Genomic DNA, 20,296 nt, shown 5'->3' on the forward strand with positions numbered 1-20,296 from the left:
GACAGAAGGAAGGGCAAAACAGAGCCCCTTGGATTAAACATCCCTGGAACAGGTGCTAAGTTTGATGCAGGTCTTGTTTAGAGGAGAGGATGTTTTTTCTTATCTGTATCTGATTTCTTGTCTAGAGTATGAGGCTTGTTCCGGTGTTCACAGTAGATGATTAAGTGCATAGATTTGAGGAAAGTTAAATTACTTACAAGGCAAATGGGATAGGTCAAGGAGATCTGGGGGGTACCTCTTGGTTCAGCTGTTGATTATGTGGGTGTTAATTTGATATCTGGGATGTGGTTTGGAAATAGTTGGCCATAGCAGCAACTGTGAAGAAACCATTTTGTGTTGTTTGAGTGCTTGCAGAGCATCTTCTGAACAACAAAGCATTTCCAGGTCACTGACTTTGCAGGCAAAGCTCCACACTTGGTGCAAAGAGGAGAGAGGAAACTTGAAGCCTTTGTGAGTGAAACTAGAAGTTCTGTACTTGGAGCTCCTTCCTAGAAAACAAATGAAATCTTATATAACTTCAGATAAGTATAGCAGTTGCACTTAGAATTGTAGTGAAAGGTCTTTCTTTTTCACACCTCCTGAAGTAAAAAATATCAACCCATACTATTTATCCCAAGTCCCAATGCTTTTGAAGGGATCTCACTCTGCCCCTGCCCCATCCATGTGCTTGTAAAAGGGTTCACTCTGCCCCTGCCCCATCCATGTGCTTGTAAAAGGGTTCACTCTGCCCTGCCCCATCCATGTGCTTGTAAAAGGGTTCAAGCTCCCATGCAGTCATTCCTGCCCTTAGATGTTAGTTCCTATTAGTCTTAATGGTCCTGGGTGGTGACTTCATGCTCCGTTTCCACAGTATGCTCCTAGTCTTACACTATCAGGGTGTCTGTTACTGTGTGAAGCATTGCCTTCTCCTGTTGTGTTGCTTTTCCCTGAATTTCAAGTACTTCAAGAATTTTCAGCCCTATTGCTTTCTGAGTTGTTTTTGCCTTCTGTGACTGCGGCATGCCACAGAAGCACCATGATGGGCTCATGGATTTTGACCTGATTTTGCCTGGCTGCCCTCAGAAGGAATGAAGCAATGGCCTGGAAGTGTTGACATTCATGGTTCTCCATTCACAGGTGGAGAACAGTTTTCCTTCTGAATGTTTAGGTATTGAGAATGTGGCTTTCAAACCAACTGACATACCTAGATTTTGTACAGGGCCCTCACCAAAATGTTCCACGTTCATACCATTCTTGCCAGGCTATGAAACAATCTCTGGGAAATTGTTCACTTTTTCTTGTGAGGGAGCAAGGTGCTTTCCTCTTTGCCTGGCTCATGCTTTGCTGTAAAGCCTAATTGGTTTTTGCAGCTTAGAGAAGCCCAAATTGTTGTCTTCTTGGAGGCCTTTTGCTGTGGCTCCTTGTTTGGTTTGTCTCTGCTTTGTTTGCACCTGTGACTTATGCTGTTGTTTTATTTTTTTTTCTCTGCTGCATTATTTAAGACAGGAAATAACCTGTTCTCCTCGAGGAGAAACCAGTTGATGCTGAACCACTTTGTACTCAAACATTCTTTGTTAGCTTAGTAAGCAGCTGGGTTGCATTGGTTCAGCTTTCAAAAGCAGATTTAGCTATAACCACCGGAGATACAGCTGATGAGGAAAGAAAATGCACCCGAAGTTACAGTCTCTTTGAAAATGCCCTGTCCATTTTTGCCTGTGGGCAGGACAGCTTGTGAGTTGTCCCTTTTTTTTTTTTTTTTTTTTTTAAATAGAGGACAACTCTCCAAGTTGCTACTTTTCCCTGTTCTGGAACAGGCATGATTTGATATTCTGAGGAGTTGGCTGCATGATTACAGGGCAGAGCTGCCTGGAAGGGCAATCCCAGCCTCTGTCAGATACCCCCTGCTGGTTCTATAAGCTCTAGGAGGGAATTTTCCCAGTTTTCCCAAATTGTTCTGCTAGAATTCTGGCAATTTGAACAGATGGCAGAACAGGGACTATTAACGTGCAAGTCATGTTTGTCTCCTCCTGTGTGGCAGTAACCCTGCCACTTTGCCTCCATCCATCCTCCCTCCTGTTTGTCCCTATACGCACTCCAATAATACAAGGAGGCTGCTTGGTGATGGCATTTGGTACCTTCCATTGCAGAACAAATCTGAGGATTTTCTTCTTTCTGCTTGCTCAGGGTCTCTTGGCTTGCAGCAGAGGAGCAGCACTCTGAACCTGCACTATGATAACACTTAAAAAATACAGCATTGCTCAAGGTTGAGTGTAAACAAGATCCCACAAGAACTTCAAGTGAAATGTGTAATGGAAATAAAAATCAGGAATAATGTTCACCTTACATGCTTACAAACAGGGCCAAAACTGGTCCTTCGCCACCAATCAAGAGGAAAATAGGACATGGTGAGTACAAGACAGCCAGTGCCCTTTGTCCTCCATGCTGTACACAAGCAGGTCTGGAGAGATCATTGACCAGGTACATCTCGATACTTGTGAATATGAGAGCAGCATGAGTGGTAAAATCAGCATAAGGACATTACAGAATGTGCTGTTCCTTTCCCTTGGCTCCCATCTGGAGTTGTGTTACTTGAATTGTCTGCAGTGTGTCACAAGGACTTAGAGCTGCCCTCACTGTGGCAAAATCCTCTTCAGGGGGAGATGCTCTTGCTTGGCACTGGCTCCCTGCTGCCACTCAGCATGACATTGAGCAAATCCCAGGACATATCAGCCCTTCACAGTCCATCCAAAGCCCATCTGAGGTCCTGAGCAGGGCTCTCATTAGAGATGCTTGCTCTTTGGCTTGGGTTTTTACCAGCTGAAAAGGACTATCATCCCTTGCTGGGGTGACTCATGCTACTGCAAGCCCAGGTCCCCTTGCCCATGCGCACCAGCTACCCTGGGACTAATCTTTGGACTGAGTCTGACAGAGCATTACATCTCTATTCCCACAATGAGCACTATATAAATGTCTGATCCAAATTATTTTGTCATCATTGACGAATCCTCCCGCTATTAAGTCATTCTCCACTTTCCTCTGCTCCTCCAGGTTGTTTAGTATATGTGGCCTCTCTGATGCCTACTCTGACTGAATTTTTATTTTCCCTCCCACACAGCTTCTAAGTGGGAGGCACTGATTCATGCCAGTGACCTGCCTGATACTGGTGCCAAAAGGCAGGGAGGAAGCTTAGCTCCTGTGCCAGGCAGGCATCGGAGCAGATCCTCAGCAGTGTCTGTGGAGTAACTCCCAGCCAGCGAATGGAGTCAGGGCTGTTTACACCACAGAAGATATTTCCTTAGGAGCTTAAGATGTTTTCGGTATTGTCATGGTTTGAAGAGTAATCATGTAATTAATCATGTGACATATGTGGGTATATCAGGACATATGGTTTCTGAAATCAGAATACAACAGGCAGTATACAACCTGTAGAGATGTGTCTGTTTCATTATGGAGCGTAGGTGCCTTTGTGTGGCGCATGTGTTTTCCCACAATGCCAAAGTTCATTTTTAAAAATACCCTCTTCTGCAGGCTTTCCCTAATGACTATTTTTCTCCACATACCTATTAGACAACAACATATACCAGCATTTCTTCCTTAAAAGTAGAACACAGAGCATGAAATAGTAAGTAAGATGTGATTAAGACAGTAGCTGGAGCTAACCAAAGACAGAAAGCTCATGGCTGAAAGGTCAAATTTTTATTTAAATTGCCTTTGCAGCAGTTCTGTGAATTAAGAGGGAAAGCCCTGTAATGAGGGAACATCTGGCATGGAAAATCTCACCTCAGTTCAAGTTGAGCAGAGTTTTATTGGCAGTAAAAGGCAGATTCTTGTAATGGGAAATGTCAGTCACTCTCAGGGCAGGTAACCCTATCCAGTGTTATCTGCAATGACGACATTTCTGGCTAAGATGCAGCGCATGGGCAGCAGGGAATGCTGCTAAATGAATGTTAGAAATCAGTACCTAAAACCAGCCAGGGAAATTGGAATGTATCTATGATTAGAAGTATTGAGGTGGGGATATGGCAAGGTTAGTTTCAGTGCTGTGCCCTACAATCCACTTTGTGTGAGGCCTTCACAAATTAGTTAATTCTACATTCCCTACAACTTTTTCTGGACAACTGAAAGCTTCAGAGGAGGAGGAAAAGGGTGGGATTTACACTCCCGTCTTTGCCCAGCAGTAGTTCCCCTAAAAAGGCTGCAATTAGCCGTTGAGTTATCAAGTAAGGTTGAATACTGTGTGAGGAGAACCATGAGGAGAGATGAGAAAAGCGTGTTTATAGGCTGGGTCTGAGTCTTTGACTCCTTGAAGGTTTATGCTGGTTGTCTGGTGTTCAAGAGTAAAATTGCCAGGTGTGAATTATTAAGAAAAATCTTATGGGACAGGAAAATGCCCATTTTACACAGGTGGAGCAATAACACCAGAATATTTTTAAAAATGTTCTGTGCAAGAGTATCTATAATCTTAAACAGTGCTAGAAAGGTACCTTCCTTACCAGTTTTTGAAATGTTCCAAATGTTTCGTGGAGAGTGGTTTCTCCAAGCCTCTGCAGGGAAGATGAGCTCTTAGGGCCCTGGTCTTCAGAGGCTGCTGGAAGGAGAAAGAAACAAACCTGATTAAATGCAGACACTTTTTGTTCAGCATTTGAGTGCAGCAGGTGCTCTCAACAGCCATCTCTTCTAAGCAGGAGTGATGCTGCTAATGTTAATAGGCCAAGCCAGCCCTGCTTGCAAGACCCTGCAGAGCCCAGCAGGCCACAAGGGTCTACTAGCTGGCTGCCCTGGTTGGGCTGGGTGCTGTGAAAGCGCCTATGTCCTTAGCAAGGAGTTGGCTATTTTAGGTAGCAACATTCAGTAGGCTGCAACCAAGAGCAGAATGGCTATGGCTTGCTGTAGTGGAAATGCTAAGTCATGGCTTGAACCAGTGATTGAAAACCTGGTGGGAAGGCAAGGCCAACCCAGGTGAGCTCAGGTGCATGCAATACGCCTGAATGACCAGAAGGGCTGGAGCCGGGATTCACCCCTTCCCAGACCTCATTTGAGGGCTGGCAGTGGGGGCAAAGATATCTTGCTAAAGATCCCTGCATATCTGAAGCCTTTCAAAGGTAAGTATCCTCTTTATTTCTGTGTCCACAGCTGCTATATTTGAGCAAATCCTCACTTGCTGCAGCCTGGGACTTTTCTGCTCTGCTGTTATTGCTGTGCTTTCCATCACGTTGCACTTGCTCATGTCCAGAGTAGTAGAGATCTCTTTCGGGGTTATTATCTTCTGCTTATGCCACTTGGTTCATCCCTTCATTCTGCAGGTTTACAACTGAACACTGGGCTGTTACCAGCACAAGTTTTTAATTGTTTTTTTTTTTTCCTCGGGGAGTGTTTAAAATACTTTCTGCTCTGCTTCTAAGCTTCACATGGACTAGATAGGCTTAGTCACCCTCGAGAGGTTGGCTGAACAGCTGCCAGCAGAAAAGGTTCAGTAGACTGAGGGGTATCACTAAAGGCTGTGATATGGAATCAAGCCCAGGGTAGTAGGCACAGCTGATGACTGAAAGTCCAGCAGAGAGTGTGCCAAGGAGAATGTCCCATGTGTGGTTTTTCAAGAGAAAAGCCTGTTGATCAGTTAGTGCATTGTACAAATGGCAGCAAACGTGCCCAGGAGCCCAGAGAGGGCTGAAAATACCCCTTCCTATGGGAGTCAGGCTACCAGTGAGTGAAAGCCACTTTCACTAGGTCTGGAGGAAGATGTGGAGGCAGGTTCCTATGCTAGTCCCTCTAGATAACAGGTTGTGACTCTTGGCATCTGTAGATTTCCACCTTGTGAGGACATTTAATCTTGAAAGAGCTTTTTCTCTGTATTCCTTGGCAGGCTCTGTGTTACCTCTATATCCTTGGCAAAGGACCCACACTGCTTTGCAATTTTTTTTTGGCTGAAAAGCAGCAGAGGTAGACGTGTGTGGTGGTATTTTGAACATCAGCAAAGATACCCATTGATTTCTGCCCAGTCCTACCTGTAGGCTGACAGGTGCCAGCTGCAGTGAGCCTCTGTTGCTCGCAGTAAGTGCTGCTCCTTGAAAACTGGAGCTTCTCCAGGAAGCCTGATGTTTGCTTTTTGGCAGCCACAAAGTCATAAAGGTCTCATTGAGAACAGCTAAGGTGGATGGGATGGTGGGCAAGCGACAGGCAGCATGAAGGTAAGACATCTGGTGTTTCTAGTGCACTGTGCTCCTTTCCCCAGCTCTGAAGAGACCTCTGGGGAAGAGACAGGGTGGTAGCTGTGTATGGAGCCATGGAATCAACTTGTGAAATCTGCACTTGGAGTGCTGGTATGCTGGTGTCACCTGGCTTAGTTAGTAAAGCCAAAAGTTTAGTAACTATTTGTGAGTGAAGAAACTAAATTAAAGTTCTTGGCAAGTAAATAGAGAAGAGAGAACCCAAATTAAAGCCTCCCTGAGGGAAAGACAGTTAAAAGTCATCTCCTGTCCATCCTGCCAGCTGGTCACTCAGCATGCATCCTGTCAGCCCTTGTATGCCTTAAGGTTGCCTTGTGCTCAGCCAAAACAGTTGGAAAAAGAGTCTGGAAAGGGCATTGGAGCCAGGTGGCTGGGTCCATGGGCAGGAGCAAGCTGGAAGCCCTGGATGGAAAGCAGGGAGAGAGAAGGCTCAAAAACATTGAGTTCCTATGTTGTTAATTCTGCCTCTTGCAGAAAGCAGTTCTACTGTGAGAATTTCGTGATTATCCTTAAAAGGATGTTTTTGGGTTATAGTAGGGAGGGTGGGGAGATTTATTTTGCATTTGAGAGCCTTCTCTTTTTAGGAGCAAAGTTCAGAGCACTCTTCTGACAATGAGAAATGGTTGCTGTATGGCTTACAGAGCTGCTGTCTGTTTGGCTTTTTCCCACTGTTCCTACTCATTCCCAGCTGCTCATTCCTACTGACTTTACAAATCATGGGGGCTGCCTTTCCAGGAGCAAGAGGGATGCTCTCCCAGCTGTCGTGTTGGAGTCACAGGGAAGGTGTTTTGTGAAATGTCAAGTGAGCGCTGAAATGCGGTTCCTCCAGTTCCTCTGCCTTGCTGTTGTGTGAGTTATCTGAAATCCCTGGAGTAGTAACACGGGAGATGAGACTGGGAAGAAAACAAAACAAATAAACAAAAAAAAAACCAGCAGAAAGGGTGGTGGTGACGAGTGAGCAAGAAGATCTATGCAAGAAAGGCAGCAGCCCCAGCAAGCTTTGCCTCATAAGTATGGTATTTTGTAGATTAATTAGAACTATTGTTTGCCTCCTGGAAATTGTCCTCTCATCGCAAATGTAGGTAGCTGTCCAGGAGGGAGTGCCTGGAAAATTCCCTTGTCTGTGGCAAAGCCTAAAATGATAGGCCAGGGATACGCTCTCCAGTCCTGGCTCCTCAGATGGTGTCATTTGAAAGCAGTCTCCAAAGTCTCTGGAACTAGACAAGCTTACATTGGCATACTGTCTGCCAGATACTCTCAGTTCCCAAGGCTGCCTTTAAACTTAAGTCCCTTAAGCCTTTTTTATAAGCACACGGCATTTCACGCAGACAGCCTGAAAGACTTGAAATGATGGAGAGCAAAGAAAAGAGATTTTCCAGTGGGAAGAAATCTTAGCAAAGATTCTTCCTGGATCTTGTGGGTTTTGCTCTCTCTTTAATAGGGTCTTTTTGTAGCTGGGCTTCTGCTTTTAGTGGCAATGGCAAATGAAAAATAGAATTTATCTAAAATTTCTTTGGTGGTATGAGTGTTTAAAATTTTCTTTTGCTGTGGGAATGTTAGTGTTACAAGCTAGTTCTCAGCACTATGCTTTTGGTCTGGAACTTTGTGCAAGGTTGTAATTAGATTTATTTTAATATTTTAGTACATAGCAATGAAAAGTTTCTTTGGAAAAGCTTACAGTCTGTTGCAGAAATCTATATAATTTTATCTTACAGCATTGAAATTTGCTTCTATGAAATTTCCATGCCACAATCAACCACAGCACAATATTATTCTTACCAAACAGAACCCATGCTGGGAGACTAAGAGCCATAAATATTTAAAGAAATGAATTACTAAACCAAACTAGTGCCCCAGTCTGTAAATATTAAATGGAACATATGCAGTTGACAAAATGAAGGCAGAAACACTGAATGGGTCTGTTTCATTGCCTAAATGTAATTATTTGTAGTGTAAAGGCAACTGTAAGTCATTTTTCCTTAATGACAAGCAACACCCAGAATACAAGGTCTTAAATCAACATGTGAGTTAGTGAAAGAAATTTCCATCCTCTTTTATGGGAGTTGCACAGGCTCCAAGCTTCTTCATTTAGGAGGTTACAAGCATGGTTAATTGGATGCTTAAAAAATGTGGATTTATTTTTTTATGGAGTTGTATAGGGGTGTTGTTTGGGGGGAAGGTGAGGGGAGGGGCAGGGTTTGGTTGTAGGATGTGTAAGTTCAGCATGCCCAGAACAGAGGATGAGGTGCCCAAAGCTCTCAAGCTGCTCTCTGGGCAGTGGCTGCCTGCAAGCTGCAGTCCTGTAGCAATACCAAACATCTGAAAGCTTGGTCTGGCAATTGTGCTGGCAGCTTTTGGGAGGTGCTGCTGTTCATTGTCTGACACTTGTCTCCATTGAGGAGTGTGCCAGGTTTTTACAGCCTCCCTGCCTGTAGATGTGGCTGGGGCTGCAAAGGTTTCTCCTGTTGTCATCAAGACAATTTCATTACTGCTGGAGCTGGGAAAGGCTTTAGTCATAGCCAAATTCATAAAGCCATGAGTAATTGTTTAAGGCCTTTTTGAGCTCTGGTAGATTCAATGCAGTGTTTTAGCTTGGTGATCAGTTAGTATTGAGTGTCAGCATTTGACCGTTACTTCAGTATATTGTTTTCTGATAGCAAATCAGAAATTTATACCATGGTGCGAAGTGGCAGTGCGGATAATACAAAGAGACTTGTGACTAAAAATCCCAGTGGTGCAATGGTATTAGGCTTAGGAAGTCAGTATTCTGACTTCCTCTTGTAGGAGGGCAAGAAATGTGTCTTTTTTTATCAGTGTCCTATTTACCATGGTTGCCAAACCATTGCAATTGCAAGATATATGTTACGTTTACTATCTAAAGCAAGCAAGGTAGGCAAATTGCTGTCACAGAAGGGCCTAGGTAGTGGTCATGATCTTGGTGTTGGTCTTGCAGACAGTGCCATGTGGAAAAATTATTCTTGATTCTGCAGCCTCAAAATCTGCTTTTTCTTTTATTTTGCTGTGTATTGCAGAGTAATCTAGCTTTCTCTTCTCTGAGCTGACAAACAGTGAAAAAGGAGTGATGAAAAAGAAGACTGTATGTGGACAGTGTACATGTGGGTGTCTGCGTAGAAAACATGGGATGTGGGGGGGATGGTTGTGTTTAGGCTAAGTCCCGCATCTTACTTTTACCTGTGGTGATTTATTTATTTATTTTTTACCTGATGGTATCTTTACAGCTTCTGTAGAGCTTTAGCTGGAAGACCAAAGCAGTGTCTGTGTTTTAAAATCCCCAAGTATCTACGTTGTATAATAGGCATACATGGTAATGAATAACAGCAGCAAAGGCTCAGCATCCATGCAACTCCTTATTTGCTACGTTGCAAACAGTATTGGGTACACCTCTGAAAGGATTTTCAGTGCCATTAAGGAAGCTGATTAGAGGATGTCACTTAGGTGCTGGGTTTTCAGATTTGTTTGGTGTCTGTTTTCAGATTCATCCTTTCAGCAACTTCTGAATGAAATGAGTTATAAGATTTTCATTCCATGAAAATTAATTGGCTTCCAGGAATAAACATAATCCTGCTAGAGCATCTAATTAAGGGATAGCAATCCCCTATTCCCCAAGCAGTTCCCTCTCAGCTTAGAAGGATCTCAGACATGGAAATTCGCATGTCATCCTTTTAAGTTCTAGCTTCTAGGATGAGCCAAAATGTGTATTTTTTAAAGCATTTAAATTTGAGAGAATCCAGTAGGATAAATACTTTATTCATAGAGTGAAAGATTGTCACATCATTATGAGGCATGTGTATCACTGCAATTAAGGTTCTGACACATTTGAGAAGTGAGGTTGGGGTGTGCCATTCACAGCTGATCCAGTGAAATGTACCGCCTGCTGTAGTTCTGCTTTTGTGCACTTTTCCTTCCTAATCTGAAGGAAAGTTTGTGCCAGCTGTCACCTAACTGAGGTGAAGGAGTGTTTCAGAGGAATCTTGTCAGTTCCAGTATAAATCAGCCTACCAGTAAAGAGGGGAAAAAAGCCTTTGAAGCCCCAAGGATTGTGGTTGCAGTGCAAGGGATGGACTAGAAACCATGGGAGCTAGGAAGGTGTGGGTTTTTTTGTTTTTTGTTTTTTAAATCTCATTTGTGTGTTTTGCAGCTAGAAGGTTTCTGTGGTGATGGTTGTACACTGCTAAGAAGACTTGCATGGAACAGGCACTTAGTACGAAAATCCTTCCAGGTACTATTTTTATTCAAGGTCTTTTTATTGCTTGCCTCTTTTGACTTGTTGAGGAGTGTAGCCAAGCAAATGCTGGAATAAAGCAGTTACACTAAGATAACCAGAGTGTGCTTTTTATATTTCCAGGGAAGTGGAGAATGCTTAACTGTCAAGTGTTTTACCTAAAATTCTTTGTTGTGAGTGGATGAGGAGATTGAGGCCTGGCTGAATCCTCATGCAGAGAAGGACATGGGAGCCTTGAAACCAGTGTCATCCTTCAGTTTCTTGAATCTGTTTCCCAGCTCCCTGTAGTCAAGACTGGTGATGTCCAGAGGAGCATCTGCCTGTTGATATGGGTCTTGTAGGCAATAAAGGAACAGCGTGAAGGAGAGTAGGGATGAGGAAGTGTGAAAGTTATAGTGGCATTGATTTGCTTTTCAGGGTGGCCAAATGACTGGGCTCTGGTGTTGTGTAGAAATTGTAATCAATGCAAGGTGAGCAAGGCATCTGACACTGCCTCACAGAGTTGAAGGCTGTCTTTCAAAACAAACTTAAAATGGAGCTTCTTGACTTCCTTTATGCAAAGCGGAGGCTGTGTGTGAGTTGTACTGCTGTGTTGTGTGCTTCTGTGTGTTCTGTGCTGCTCTGTATGTTTAAAAGATGCACGGTTATAGCAGCCTGCCATTTCTAATATGCAATATAATGATTGTACAGAACAATAGAGAACTGCCATTTTGATGTACAGATTCTTCTGTGAATGCTGGCAATTAGAGGGCCACCTGCTTATCAACGAGAAGGTACAAAAAAAAGCAATAAAAAAAATGCAAGTAATTTGGAGATGACCACGAAGGGTTAAAGAAAGGAAAACAAAGCATGTCTTGGTCTTACAGTGTCTTTGGCTCTGAAGGAAGTAGGGGGGAATGTTCAGGACGAATGGGGATATTTGGTAGATTTGTTGCAGTTCCCCAGAGCAGTGCCAGAATAAATAAGAGGTTTGTGTGGAGGTGGATGCTGGGAGCGGTGGTTTTCCTAGTAAAAGCTCTTGAGGAACGGTGTCATTCACTCGCCGGCTGACAGAAGCACGGGGAGCACTTTCGAGTAATGCTCTGCTTCTGGGTTTGCTGCGCACAGCAGGAGCAGCGATTTGGGTGGAAGGGAGCGAAACCTCTCGGGGGGGAGGGAAAAAAAAAAAAAGGATGCCTTGGCACCTGGAAAGGCTCTGATGAGAACTAACACAGCGGTAATTTCTGAAAGCTGTTCCGGAAGGGACTGGTCGCTGCACCTCCTCCCCGCCCTGCTGCATGTAGCTGGCGCTCGGCATCCTATGGATGCGGGAGAGACCTGAGGATGATAGCGCATCCTCACGGCGGGAGGAAAGGGCCGGGGAACCCCCCCTCTCCTTTCGGCGGGGTGGGCGCAGAGAGCTTCGCCGTAGGGCTGCGGTAGTGACAAAGGGAAACACCCGCCGTGCTGGCGGGGAGAGCTGAGGGGCCGGGGGCGGGCGGAGGGGCCGTGGCGGCTCCGTGGGGAGAGTGGCGGCGGAGGTGGTGGTGGCGGCGCCTCCCCCTCCGGCCCCGGGGGCTCGCGGTGACGCAGGCTCCCGGCGGGGCCCTCCGCCCCCGCTCCCCCTTTTAAATAGCGGCGAAGAGCCGCTCGGAGCCGAGCGAAGCGGAGCATGGGGTCGCTGGCGCTGCTCGGCCTCCTGGCGGCCGCCGCCCTGGCAGGTGAGCGGGGCCGCGGGCGGTGCCTGCGGGGAGGGGGCTGTGAGAGACGGGGTCCGGCGTCCTCGCCGCTAGGGAGAGGAGGATGGAAAGCCCCTGCAGGAGTTCATTTTATTGAAATATATATGTATAATACCTATATCGGGGGTTGGTGGCTGGCAGTACTGGCGTTCTGACTGTGCAACCCCTGCGCCCCGCAGCCGGGGTTCGCCCCGCACAGCGACGCGGGCCGGGGGCTGCGGAGGAGAACCAGCCGATGCCCGAGGTCCCAGGCGAGGAATCTTTACGCTCTGGATGCCGGGGAGGCTTGGGCGTTAGCGCTGAGGGGAGGAGAGCAGGTGGAGTGCCGTGGTACTTCAGCACGGCGTTACTCCGGCACTGCCGCCTGTTCGTGCCGTAGGGAGACAACTTTGAAGGAGCAGGTCTACAGCTTTCATTAACAGCTCTTGGGGTTTTTATTTATTTCTTTTTGCGTGTAGCATTAAATATTGAAACCGAGCCGTGAAATTGAAATTAAACGCAATAGGATGGGGCAGTTGCCTCTTTGTGTGGCTTTTGTGGCTCTCTTGTTGAATGAAATCTCAGCCGGGATCAATGAACTAAGGAGCTTAGGGCTAAGGATGGGTGGAACACTAACTTCAGGAACTTTCTAGTATTCCTTCTCCAAAGCAATACGTTGAAGTTTCCGTGATCTTTCCATAGGAAGGATTCTTCCTGAAATTTTGGTGACCAGTGGCACTGCACTGAGTCATTGGCATTGTTGAAAAGATCCGTGTGAGGATTTTAACACGGACCCACCGAAAGGTTTGCCCCGATTGTGGAGATGCAAGCAAAAGCCATGTGAATTTGTTCTGTGTTATTTTCAAAGGTGTAAAGAGTCTGCGTTTCTCATCCTCTTCAGTGATGTTCATTTTGGCACTTTTGCAAAATGAATTAATCTGATTGTAACTTCCTGGGCAGATTTGGTTCAGGAGGAGGAAGCTTACCCAGAGCTGTCTGTATGGGCAGGGCAAAGGTTTTGTTTTCAGTGTGTGCCCTGACTTTGTTTCCTCTTTGTTTCCTCTGCTCCACAGCTCCACAGCAGTACCATCTGCAGGTCCCCATAGGCCCCCTCATAGGTGGATGGGTGCACTGCCACCAGGCTGTGTCAGCAGTGCTGGGTGATAGCTTTGCCCTGTGGTCTGGACACATGTGGAGGGGATTGGAAAGGTGCTAGCTGCTGTCTACAGCTGGCAGGAGATCCACAGAGAGCTCTCGTCAGCTGGCACAGGTGTGAAGTGGGGTTTGCTGATTCCCCATGGACTGTCTCTCTCAGCTCTGGCAAAGCAGCTTCTTCAGAGTGTTATTCCAGGCCCTAGAATGAATCAGATCCTGCTTCTTGTCCATCTGCACAGGCTAATGTGATGTATGTCCAATACTGTTTCTTCTGATACTGTTACAATAGCCTGATGCAGCTCTTTGTGCAAGTCAGCTTTCACCATTAAACAAGCACTTGTTTTAATGATCATTAATCTAACTGTAAATCTCCTTGGAGAGATGACTTTGAAATGACAGAGCAAAGGCAGTCAGCACAACCTGACTTTATGTTATGTACCACTGAGATAGTGCATGAGAGGCAGCCGAAAGTCGGCATCTCTAATAGTTAACAATGTTCAGAAGCTTGTCTGTTCCAGCACTGTCACACCACAGGACAATGCACTTCACAGGAGAACTGCTACAAAGGACAAAATCAGGTGTTTGCCCTTGTGCATGTCCCGATTTCTCGTGACACAAGGAGCCTTGTCAAAAAGAGTCTGAGTGGCAGATCGTCCCCTCTGCTTGTCATAAGTGCAGTGTCTCCAAGCCTTAAGAAATGAAGAAATAGATTTTAGTAGATACCTTTTCTTTCTCTTTCTTTCTTTTTTTTTTTCTTTTTTTTTTTTCTTCTCAGTAGTAGGATCTTTACTGCCCTTCTGCTGCTTCATCCTTTTTCTTCATGCTCAGGTGGAAAATGCAGGCAAGTGAGACTGCAACAGTGTCATCAATGTGTAATGCAGTAATTATTTGCATAACTAGGTTAGTAAATAAAGTAACTTAAAACCTGCCTTGTTCAGCACTGAGTGCAGCTAACACTGGGGGAGTGGATTGGCTCTGCATAGCCCATCTCCCCCGTACACCACCTGGCGTTCTGGGAGGATGGCTTGGTTAGGGATGCAGTGCTATTTTAGGGAGATCCCTTCTGTGCTACCTCGTGTGGGTTCCCTTTTCTGTAGTTGTATACTTGGGCTGGAGAAGCACATTCCTCCATATGTGTTTCAGGGAGCAAAAATAGAAGACAGTAGGAATATCGAGAGAGCTATTTGCGTAGTATTCAGATATTATGCAGAATCAGTGGAATCAGTGCTCAATAGCTACAGAGTGGAATCTGTGTTCAATATCTGCTTCCTCTGCAGATGGAAAAGAAGAAGAGTTTTGCTTCTGCAGAAGTCTAAAGTTGCACACTCCTCTCTTTTGCAGTAAACTTCCTGGGGAAAGTGTCAGTTTTACTGGCATGGGTGTCCAGTCTTTTGGCTCACCTCAGCTGTGTTGAGTGAAGAGGAATTTTCTAGGGCCGCATCTACAAAGGTTGCTCCAAAAGTAGTGCCTCGTAATTATGTCCATGGAATCTACAACAGATGCAAAGAGCACAATAACAGTATTTAATAGAGCAAATTCTGAGCTACAACACACTCTTTTTCAATACAGTCACCATCATTAGCTGTGTATTTTTACCAGTGATGATCAAGAGTCTGCATGTTTCCCTTGTAACAATGTGCACCAGCAGAGGTGACCCACTGTTGCTACTGCTGAAACACATCACTTGTCCTTCTGTGCTGACACCCACTGTTTGGTCTCCAGAAACATTCAGCAAGTGTTGGTGAATGTCAACAAATGCAATTTTTTCAGCATTGAGGAATTCAGTTCGACACCTTTGCTCATAGACACTTCCATGTCAGATGTCAATGTCATTGGGTTGAGCTACCTCTCTGCTGCTATCTGTCACATGGCAACAAAATGTACTGGGATATTGGTGGTGTGGTTCAATGTCTACTGCCATACCATCTGCCTTTGACATCCTGATGCAATATAATAAAGCAGGAGGCATTAGTTTCTGAGCAGCCCCACTGATTCGTGTTTTTTTTTTTTTGCTGTTCACAGGACTACAGTTAGCCAATGTATCACAATCTGTAAACTTATTTGCCAAAGCTTGAGCTGCCACTGCACCAAGTCCTGTGTCCTGGTTTCAGCCCAGATAGGGTTAATGGTGCACCAATACTTGGTTGGTGCTGAGAGGCTGGGCTACTTGGCATGGCAGATCTGCCACCATGATTGTGTGGGGAAGGGGTTGGGCTGCACGTAGGCCATGAGCTGGGAGTTGGACATGCCTACTGTAAGGTAAATTGGCTTCTATCCTCTCCATAATCTTTGTGTTCATTGGGTCAAATGCTATCCTACTCAAGCAGTATTGAAGAGAAGGTGATACTTGTAAAAACTCCAGAACTGCACCCCAAGCTGTGTGTTTAGGTATGGCAATTAAAATAAACGTAGTAAGTCTGTGAAGCAGTGGTACAATAACTCTTGCTTTTACCTACTCTTGTGTGGCTGGCGGAGTTGTTTATCTTCAGCAAATCTCTAGGTGGATAAGACTTGACAAAGTTTATTAATGCCTAACAGACAAGCACATTAACCAGCTGGAGACATAATAAGATAAAAAGAAGAGGACAGACTCTTTAGCAGGCTCTCCTGTGATAGGACAAAGGGGAGTGGTTTCAAACTAAAAATAGGGAGACTTAGACTGGAGATAAGGAAAAAGTGTGGGGTTTTGGTTTTGGTTTTGGTTTGTTTTCCCCAAAGAGAGTGGTGATGCACTGGCACAAGATGCCCAGAGAGGTGGTGAGTGCCCCATCCCTGGAGACATTCATGGTCAGTCTGGAGGGGCTCTGAGCAACCTGATGGAGCTGTAGGTGTTCCTATTCAGTGCAGGGGAGTTGGACTACATGGCCTTTACCAGTCTCTTCCAACTCTAATGATTCTATGGTAGTGATGCAGCACTGATGGCAAAAGTAAAGCAGCCTGAAGGTTTTGTTTACAGCAGGTTCTTTCCAAAGCTATATACCTTGGACCAGCAGTAGAAGTGGTAAGGGGAGGTCTTAATTACCTGAAGTGTCCTTATGATGGAGAGGAGTTGTACCACTTCTTTCTGGAGTTTTTTAATTGTTCTCCCCTGCCTCTCCCCCACTGATATTTAACTTCCTGTTCATTTATTGAGCTTATAATGGACCACTTTGTGAATGGAAAAATCCAGGTGAGACAGGATTGTTCCAGAAGGATTAGGGCAGTAGTTGCTTTTCATATTTGAAGTGGTCTCTTGCCGGGGAGATGGTCCTGGAGCAAACTAAGCCCCTGCAGATGGTGAAATAGATCTCAATTTGGAAACAGACTTTGTTTCCTCTTCTTTCACCACCAAACAGGTACATCTACATGAATACCCATTACTGTCAGGCTCCATTCTTGGATTGTTGCTTTTTTTTGTTTGTTTGTTTATATTCTTTTAGTGCTAGAAATGTTGGTGGCCCTGCCTGTGGCGTGGGTGTTGGAACCTGATCACCTTTGGCATCTGTTCCAACCCAAGCTGTTCTATGATTCTCTCCTGCTAGGGTGAGACTCTACACTGCTTTCCCATTCTGAGGAAGAAAAGATAAAATGCATCTGGTTTACTTACTCTACCAACCCAAAGTTCAAGCAGCCTTAATGTACTGAGGTCTTCTGTCAGTGATATGTATGGTCCTGCTAGGACTAATGAGTTTGTAATAATTTATTTTTATTGCAGGTATCGGCACAGTTCCAGTGGAAAAAGACCACATGGAAGAAATGGTGGGTAGCTTTAAGTGAAAGCAAACTTCGAAAAGTATCAGTCACATGCTCCCCAGTGTTCTGGCTCCTGTTTTCTTTTTAAGCTTTCAGGGAAATGTTTTTGTTTTAATTTTTTTTTTTTTCTTTCTTGGTGGTTGTTGTTTGTTTGTTTTCCTACAGGTAAGCTTAAGAGATCATCAGTGATGTAAAGCCCAGAGTCCCTTAGCCTTCAGTGCATTTGTAGAAAACAGAAGCTGGCTTCTTGTGTCAGAAACTCTATGTTTTGCAGCTGCCTGAAAAATAATCTGAAATATTACTTAATAGTACATATAATCGGACTGTACAAAGTGAAATGGTAGGTTAGGAGTAAAGCGTAATAGTAGAAAATGTCTACAGTTGTTATGTAATGGCCTTTCTAACACGGTCCTTGCTTGTTCCTTGGAAAGAGTTTCTTAACCTGTTTGATTAAATCTCCTGGCTGCTATCCGAATTTCTAATCTGACCTTGGGGCCTCTCCACTGGTTATTTACATTAGTAAACAGCTGTAAATAGCTAGGAGTGGGGAAAAGATAATCAGCCATACACATATTTTTCTTGTCTCCTCCCATCCAGTTACCCAGGTTGTCAACCTAAGGAGCGTCTTGGATCCAAGGATCTGAGCGCTTCCTCACAACCAACAACTCCAAACTTGAAAACCATTTTGGATGAATTTGTGCAGAAAAGCTAATTTGCTGGGCAGTTAGGATTAAAGGTGTTTGTGCCATTTTCAATGGATTTCCTTAGCATTTAGAAGACTCTCCAGTTTAAATGTGAAATACAGAAAGAGGTGGTGCTTTAAAGCACATACCTATCTAGGAAGGCTTTGATTTTCACAGAGTAAACTCCTGAAATACGTTTGTGGAGCATGTCGCTTATAAGGGCATTTTTTAGTTTATCCACAGCCCTAGCAGCACCTTTGCTTGGTCCTCATTTGGGCAGATCCTACTGGATGATCATCATATTTTGGATGTATTGTGGTGGTGTTTTTTCTGTTGGGGTTACCACATGTTGTTTGACACTCCTTTGTATAGAACAGGATGTTTAAAAACATACAAAAGGAGCCTGTTAACCATGCATACAAAAGAGGAGAATAAATAGAGCTAATGACTATTCTCATACTAATATATGAGTGAGGAGCAGAGCAATGCTTTTTACCCAAAAGCATTGGTAGAGCTGAGGGTTGCCCAAAACTCGTAAGTAGTATGCTAAGCTCATAACTACTAACCATGAGCTTTAATCCTAAACTAGCTTCACTCACTGACAGGTCAAAAGCAGGATTTCTATTTTCACCATGAGAATTTGTTGTCTGATTTTGTTTCTTCTAGATAACAAGGTGCATAGTGGAAGTTCTAGCCAATGCTCTGTCTAAGCCAAGTGCCCCACCAATTAATCCTGAATGCAAAGAAATCCTCAAGAAGGGTAAGTAAAACCTTATATGAACTTGTGAAAGAAATTTGATATTTGTTTATAAACTACAATTTTCAAGAGAGATTAATGATTTTAATTTCACACGTAAGAATAATGTATTGGAAGTTATGTACTTTGTATTATTAATCATGATGTGCCAGTCTTCTTGTTTTGCCTTCTACAAGTTCATCATCTGAACTTAAGTTCAGAATGTCTTAAGTTCCAAGTACAAACAACATGAATTGTCATCCCCCAGTCTTAGAAATTATTCCGCTATGGTCACTGGTTTTTACTTCTATGACTAATGTGGAATGAGAAGGGTAAGTTAGAAATATTCTTAAAGAGGCGTTTCAGCATTAGACTCTCTGGTTGGTAACACTGAGAAAACCAGCTTTCAGATGCGTTCTGTCTAGTGTTGGTGCCAATGAACTGATGAATCAGCTTATGTGAATCTGTTGCCTCCTAATTTCAGTGTCAGAATTCCCGTTTCCCTCTCTGAAGTCTTTCTGGCTCAAAGAACAACCAGTCTTACCTGGTAACGGTCAGCGATTCAGGGATTCTTGGCTGACGTGTGGCTCTGCTTCAGCCACCTGCAGCTTCTGAGAGAACTTGAAAAGCTCCCATCTAGCCTGGGCAGTCAGTAGGTGCAGCCAGGTTCTGACCAGGTGCTGAATGCATTCCAGAGCATAGGAGCTGGCTTCAGCTAACCTCTTTTCAAATCAACAAGGTGCCCAGTGGCAACTGAATTCATGCCCAGCTCAGCAGAGGGACTCTCACTTGGGATGTAAACAGCCCAGAAGCGATTAAATTTGTTGTGCTGATTCCAGAGGTCTGGAGACGTATGCTGAATAATCCCTTTGGGAATCCTAGTTTCTGATGAACTTGTTCCTGCAGCTGCCTCAGTGTAGAGGTATAAGCCTGCATGTGAAATGTGGTTGACAGTGTGCCAAACTGCAAAATGCATGTATTTTTTTCTGCCCAGAATATGTTCATTTGACTACAGAACAATAAAAAGGCTCTTTGAACTTACCTGCCAGCAAGAAGCAGTAATGAAACTCATCTGTCTCATGCTTCTTTATAGAGGAAATATTGTGTGGCTGTAATACGTTTATCAGAAAAGGATGGGTTTTGAGCTTTAGGAATACATCTATTGGTACCTATCTAAGCCCCAAGTTTCTACTTGATGCTGAATGTCACTGAATGTCACATGGCAGTGTTAGTTTCAGATAAACCTGTCTACTTACAGAAACTTGTTCATTGAAAGGAGAAAATAAGAATCCTGTTTTTATCATTATACAAGTATTCTCCAAGAACATCAGATAATGAGAAGCTTTTTGCAAAGAATAAGCTATTTTTAAATCTGTGTAGCTGTTGTCTGAACCTTTTAGAATTTGCGATCTATTTCTGATGTTACTGAGGCTCAAGTGAGGTGGAAATGCCTTCCAGTATAGAAATATACTGTTACTGTTGTAGTTGGTCAGACTTATGTTTAGGATTTTCAAAGTAACAGAAGGTGCATGATTTGATTAAACATAATAATTGCAAAATAACAAGTTCATTTATGTGCAATCAGTCTTACATTTGCTAAAAGCCTATTTTTACTACTCCTAATATATTTTTGTAGCTTAAAATGAATGTGTCTTTTTTGTCAGTAAACAAATGCAATAGCTGTGGCCTGACATTCAAAGAATTCCAGATGTGATTGGTTTTTAGTGGGAGTGAGAGTTAGTTTAATTTTTAAAATGCCATCACAAATAAACAAAAGGGCCAAAGGAGAAAACCGATTCTGGAAATGTCTGTGGGACTTTTAAAATGATAAATAATTCATGTTT

The 20,296-nt window shown here is 44.0% G+C and overlaps 1 protein-coding gene across 6 annotated transcripts in view; it reads left to right on the top strand.

Moving 5' to 3' along the window:
* The window catches only part of CHGB (chromogranin B), a 67,731-nt gene that overhangs the window by 43,945 nt on the left and 3,490 nt on the right, over nt 1-20,296 (top strand). For 4 of the 6 annotated variants that reach the window (XM_003203784.5, XM_085219120.1, XM_085219125.1 and 1 more), the window contains 2 exons: nt 16,996-17,039; nt 18,383-18,476. In XM_003203784.5, the coding sequence (XP_003203832.4) occupies nt 16,996-17,039; nt 18,383-18,476 (138 nt within the window). Of the gene's footprint in view, nt 1-10,365; nt 10,447-11,928; nt 12,150-16,995; nt 17,040-18,382; nt 18,477-20,296 lie in introns of those variants that run through there. The other 2 variants (XM_085219124.1, XM_085219122.1) reach the window with 2 other exon arrangements.

This window comes from Meleagris gallopavo, chromosome 2 (genome assembly GCF_905368555.1).
Source record: "Meleagris gallopavo chromosome 2, MGAL_WU_HG_1.1, whole genome shotgun sequence".
Lineage (NCBI taxonomy): Eukaryota > Metazoa > Chordata > Aves > Galliformes > Phasianidae > Meleagris > Meleagris gallopavo.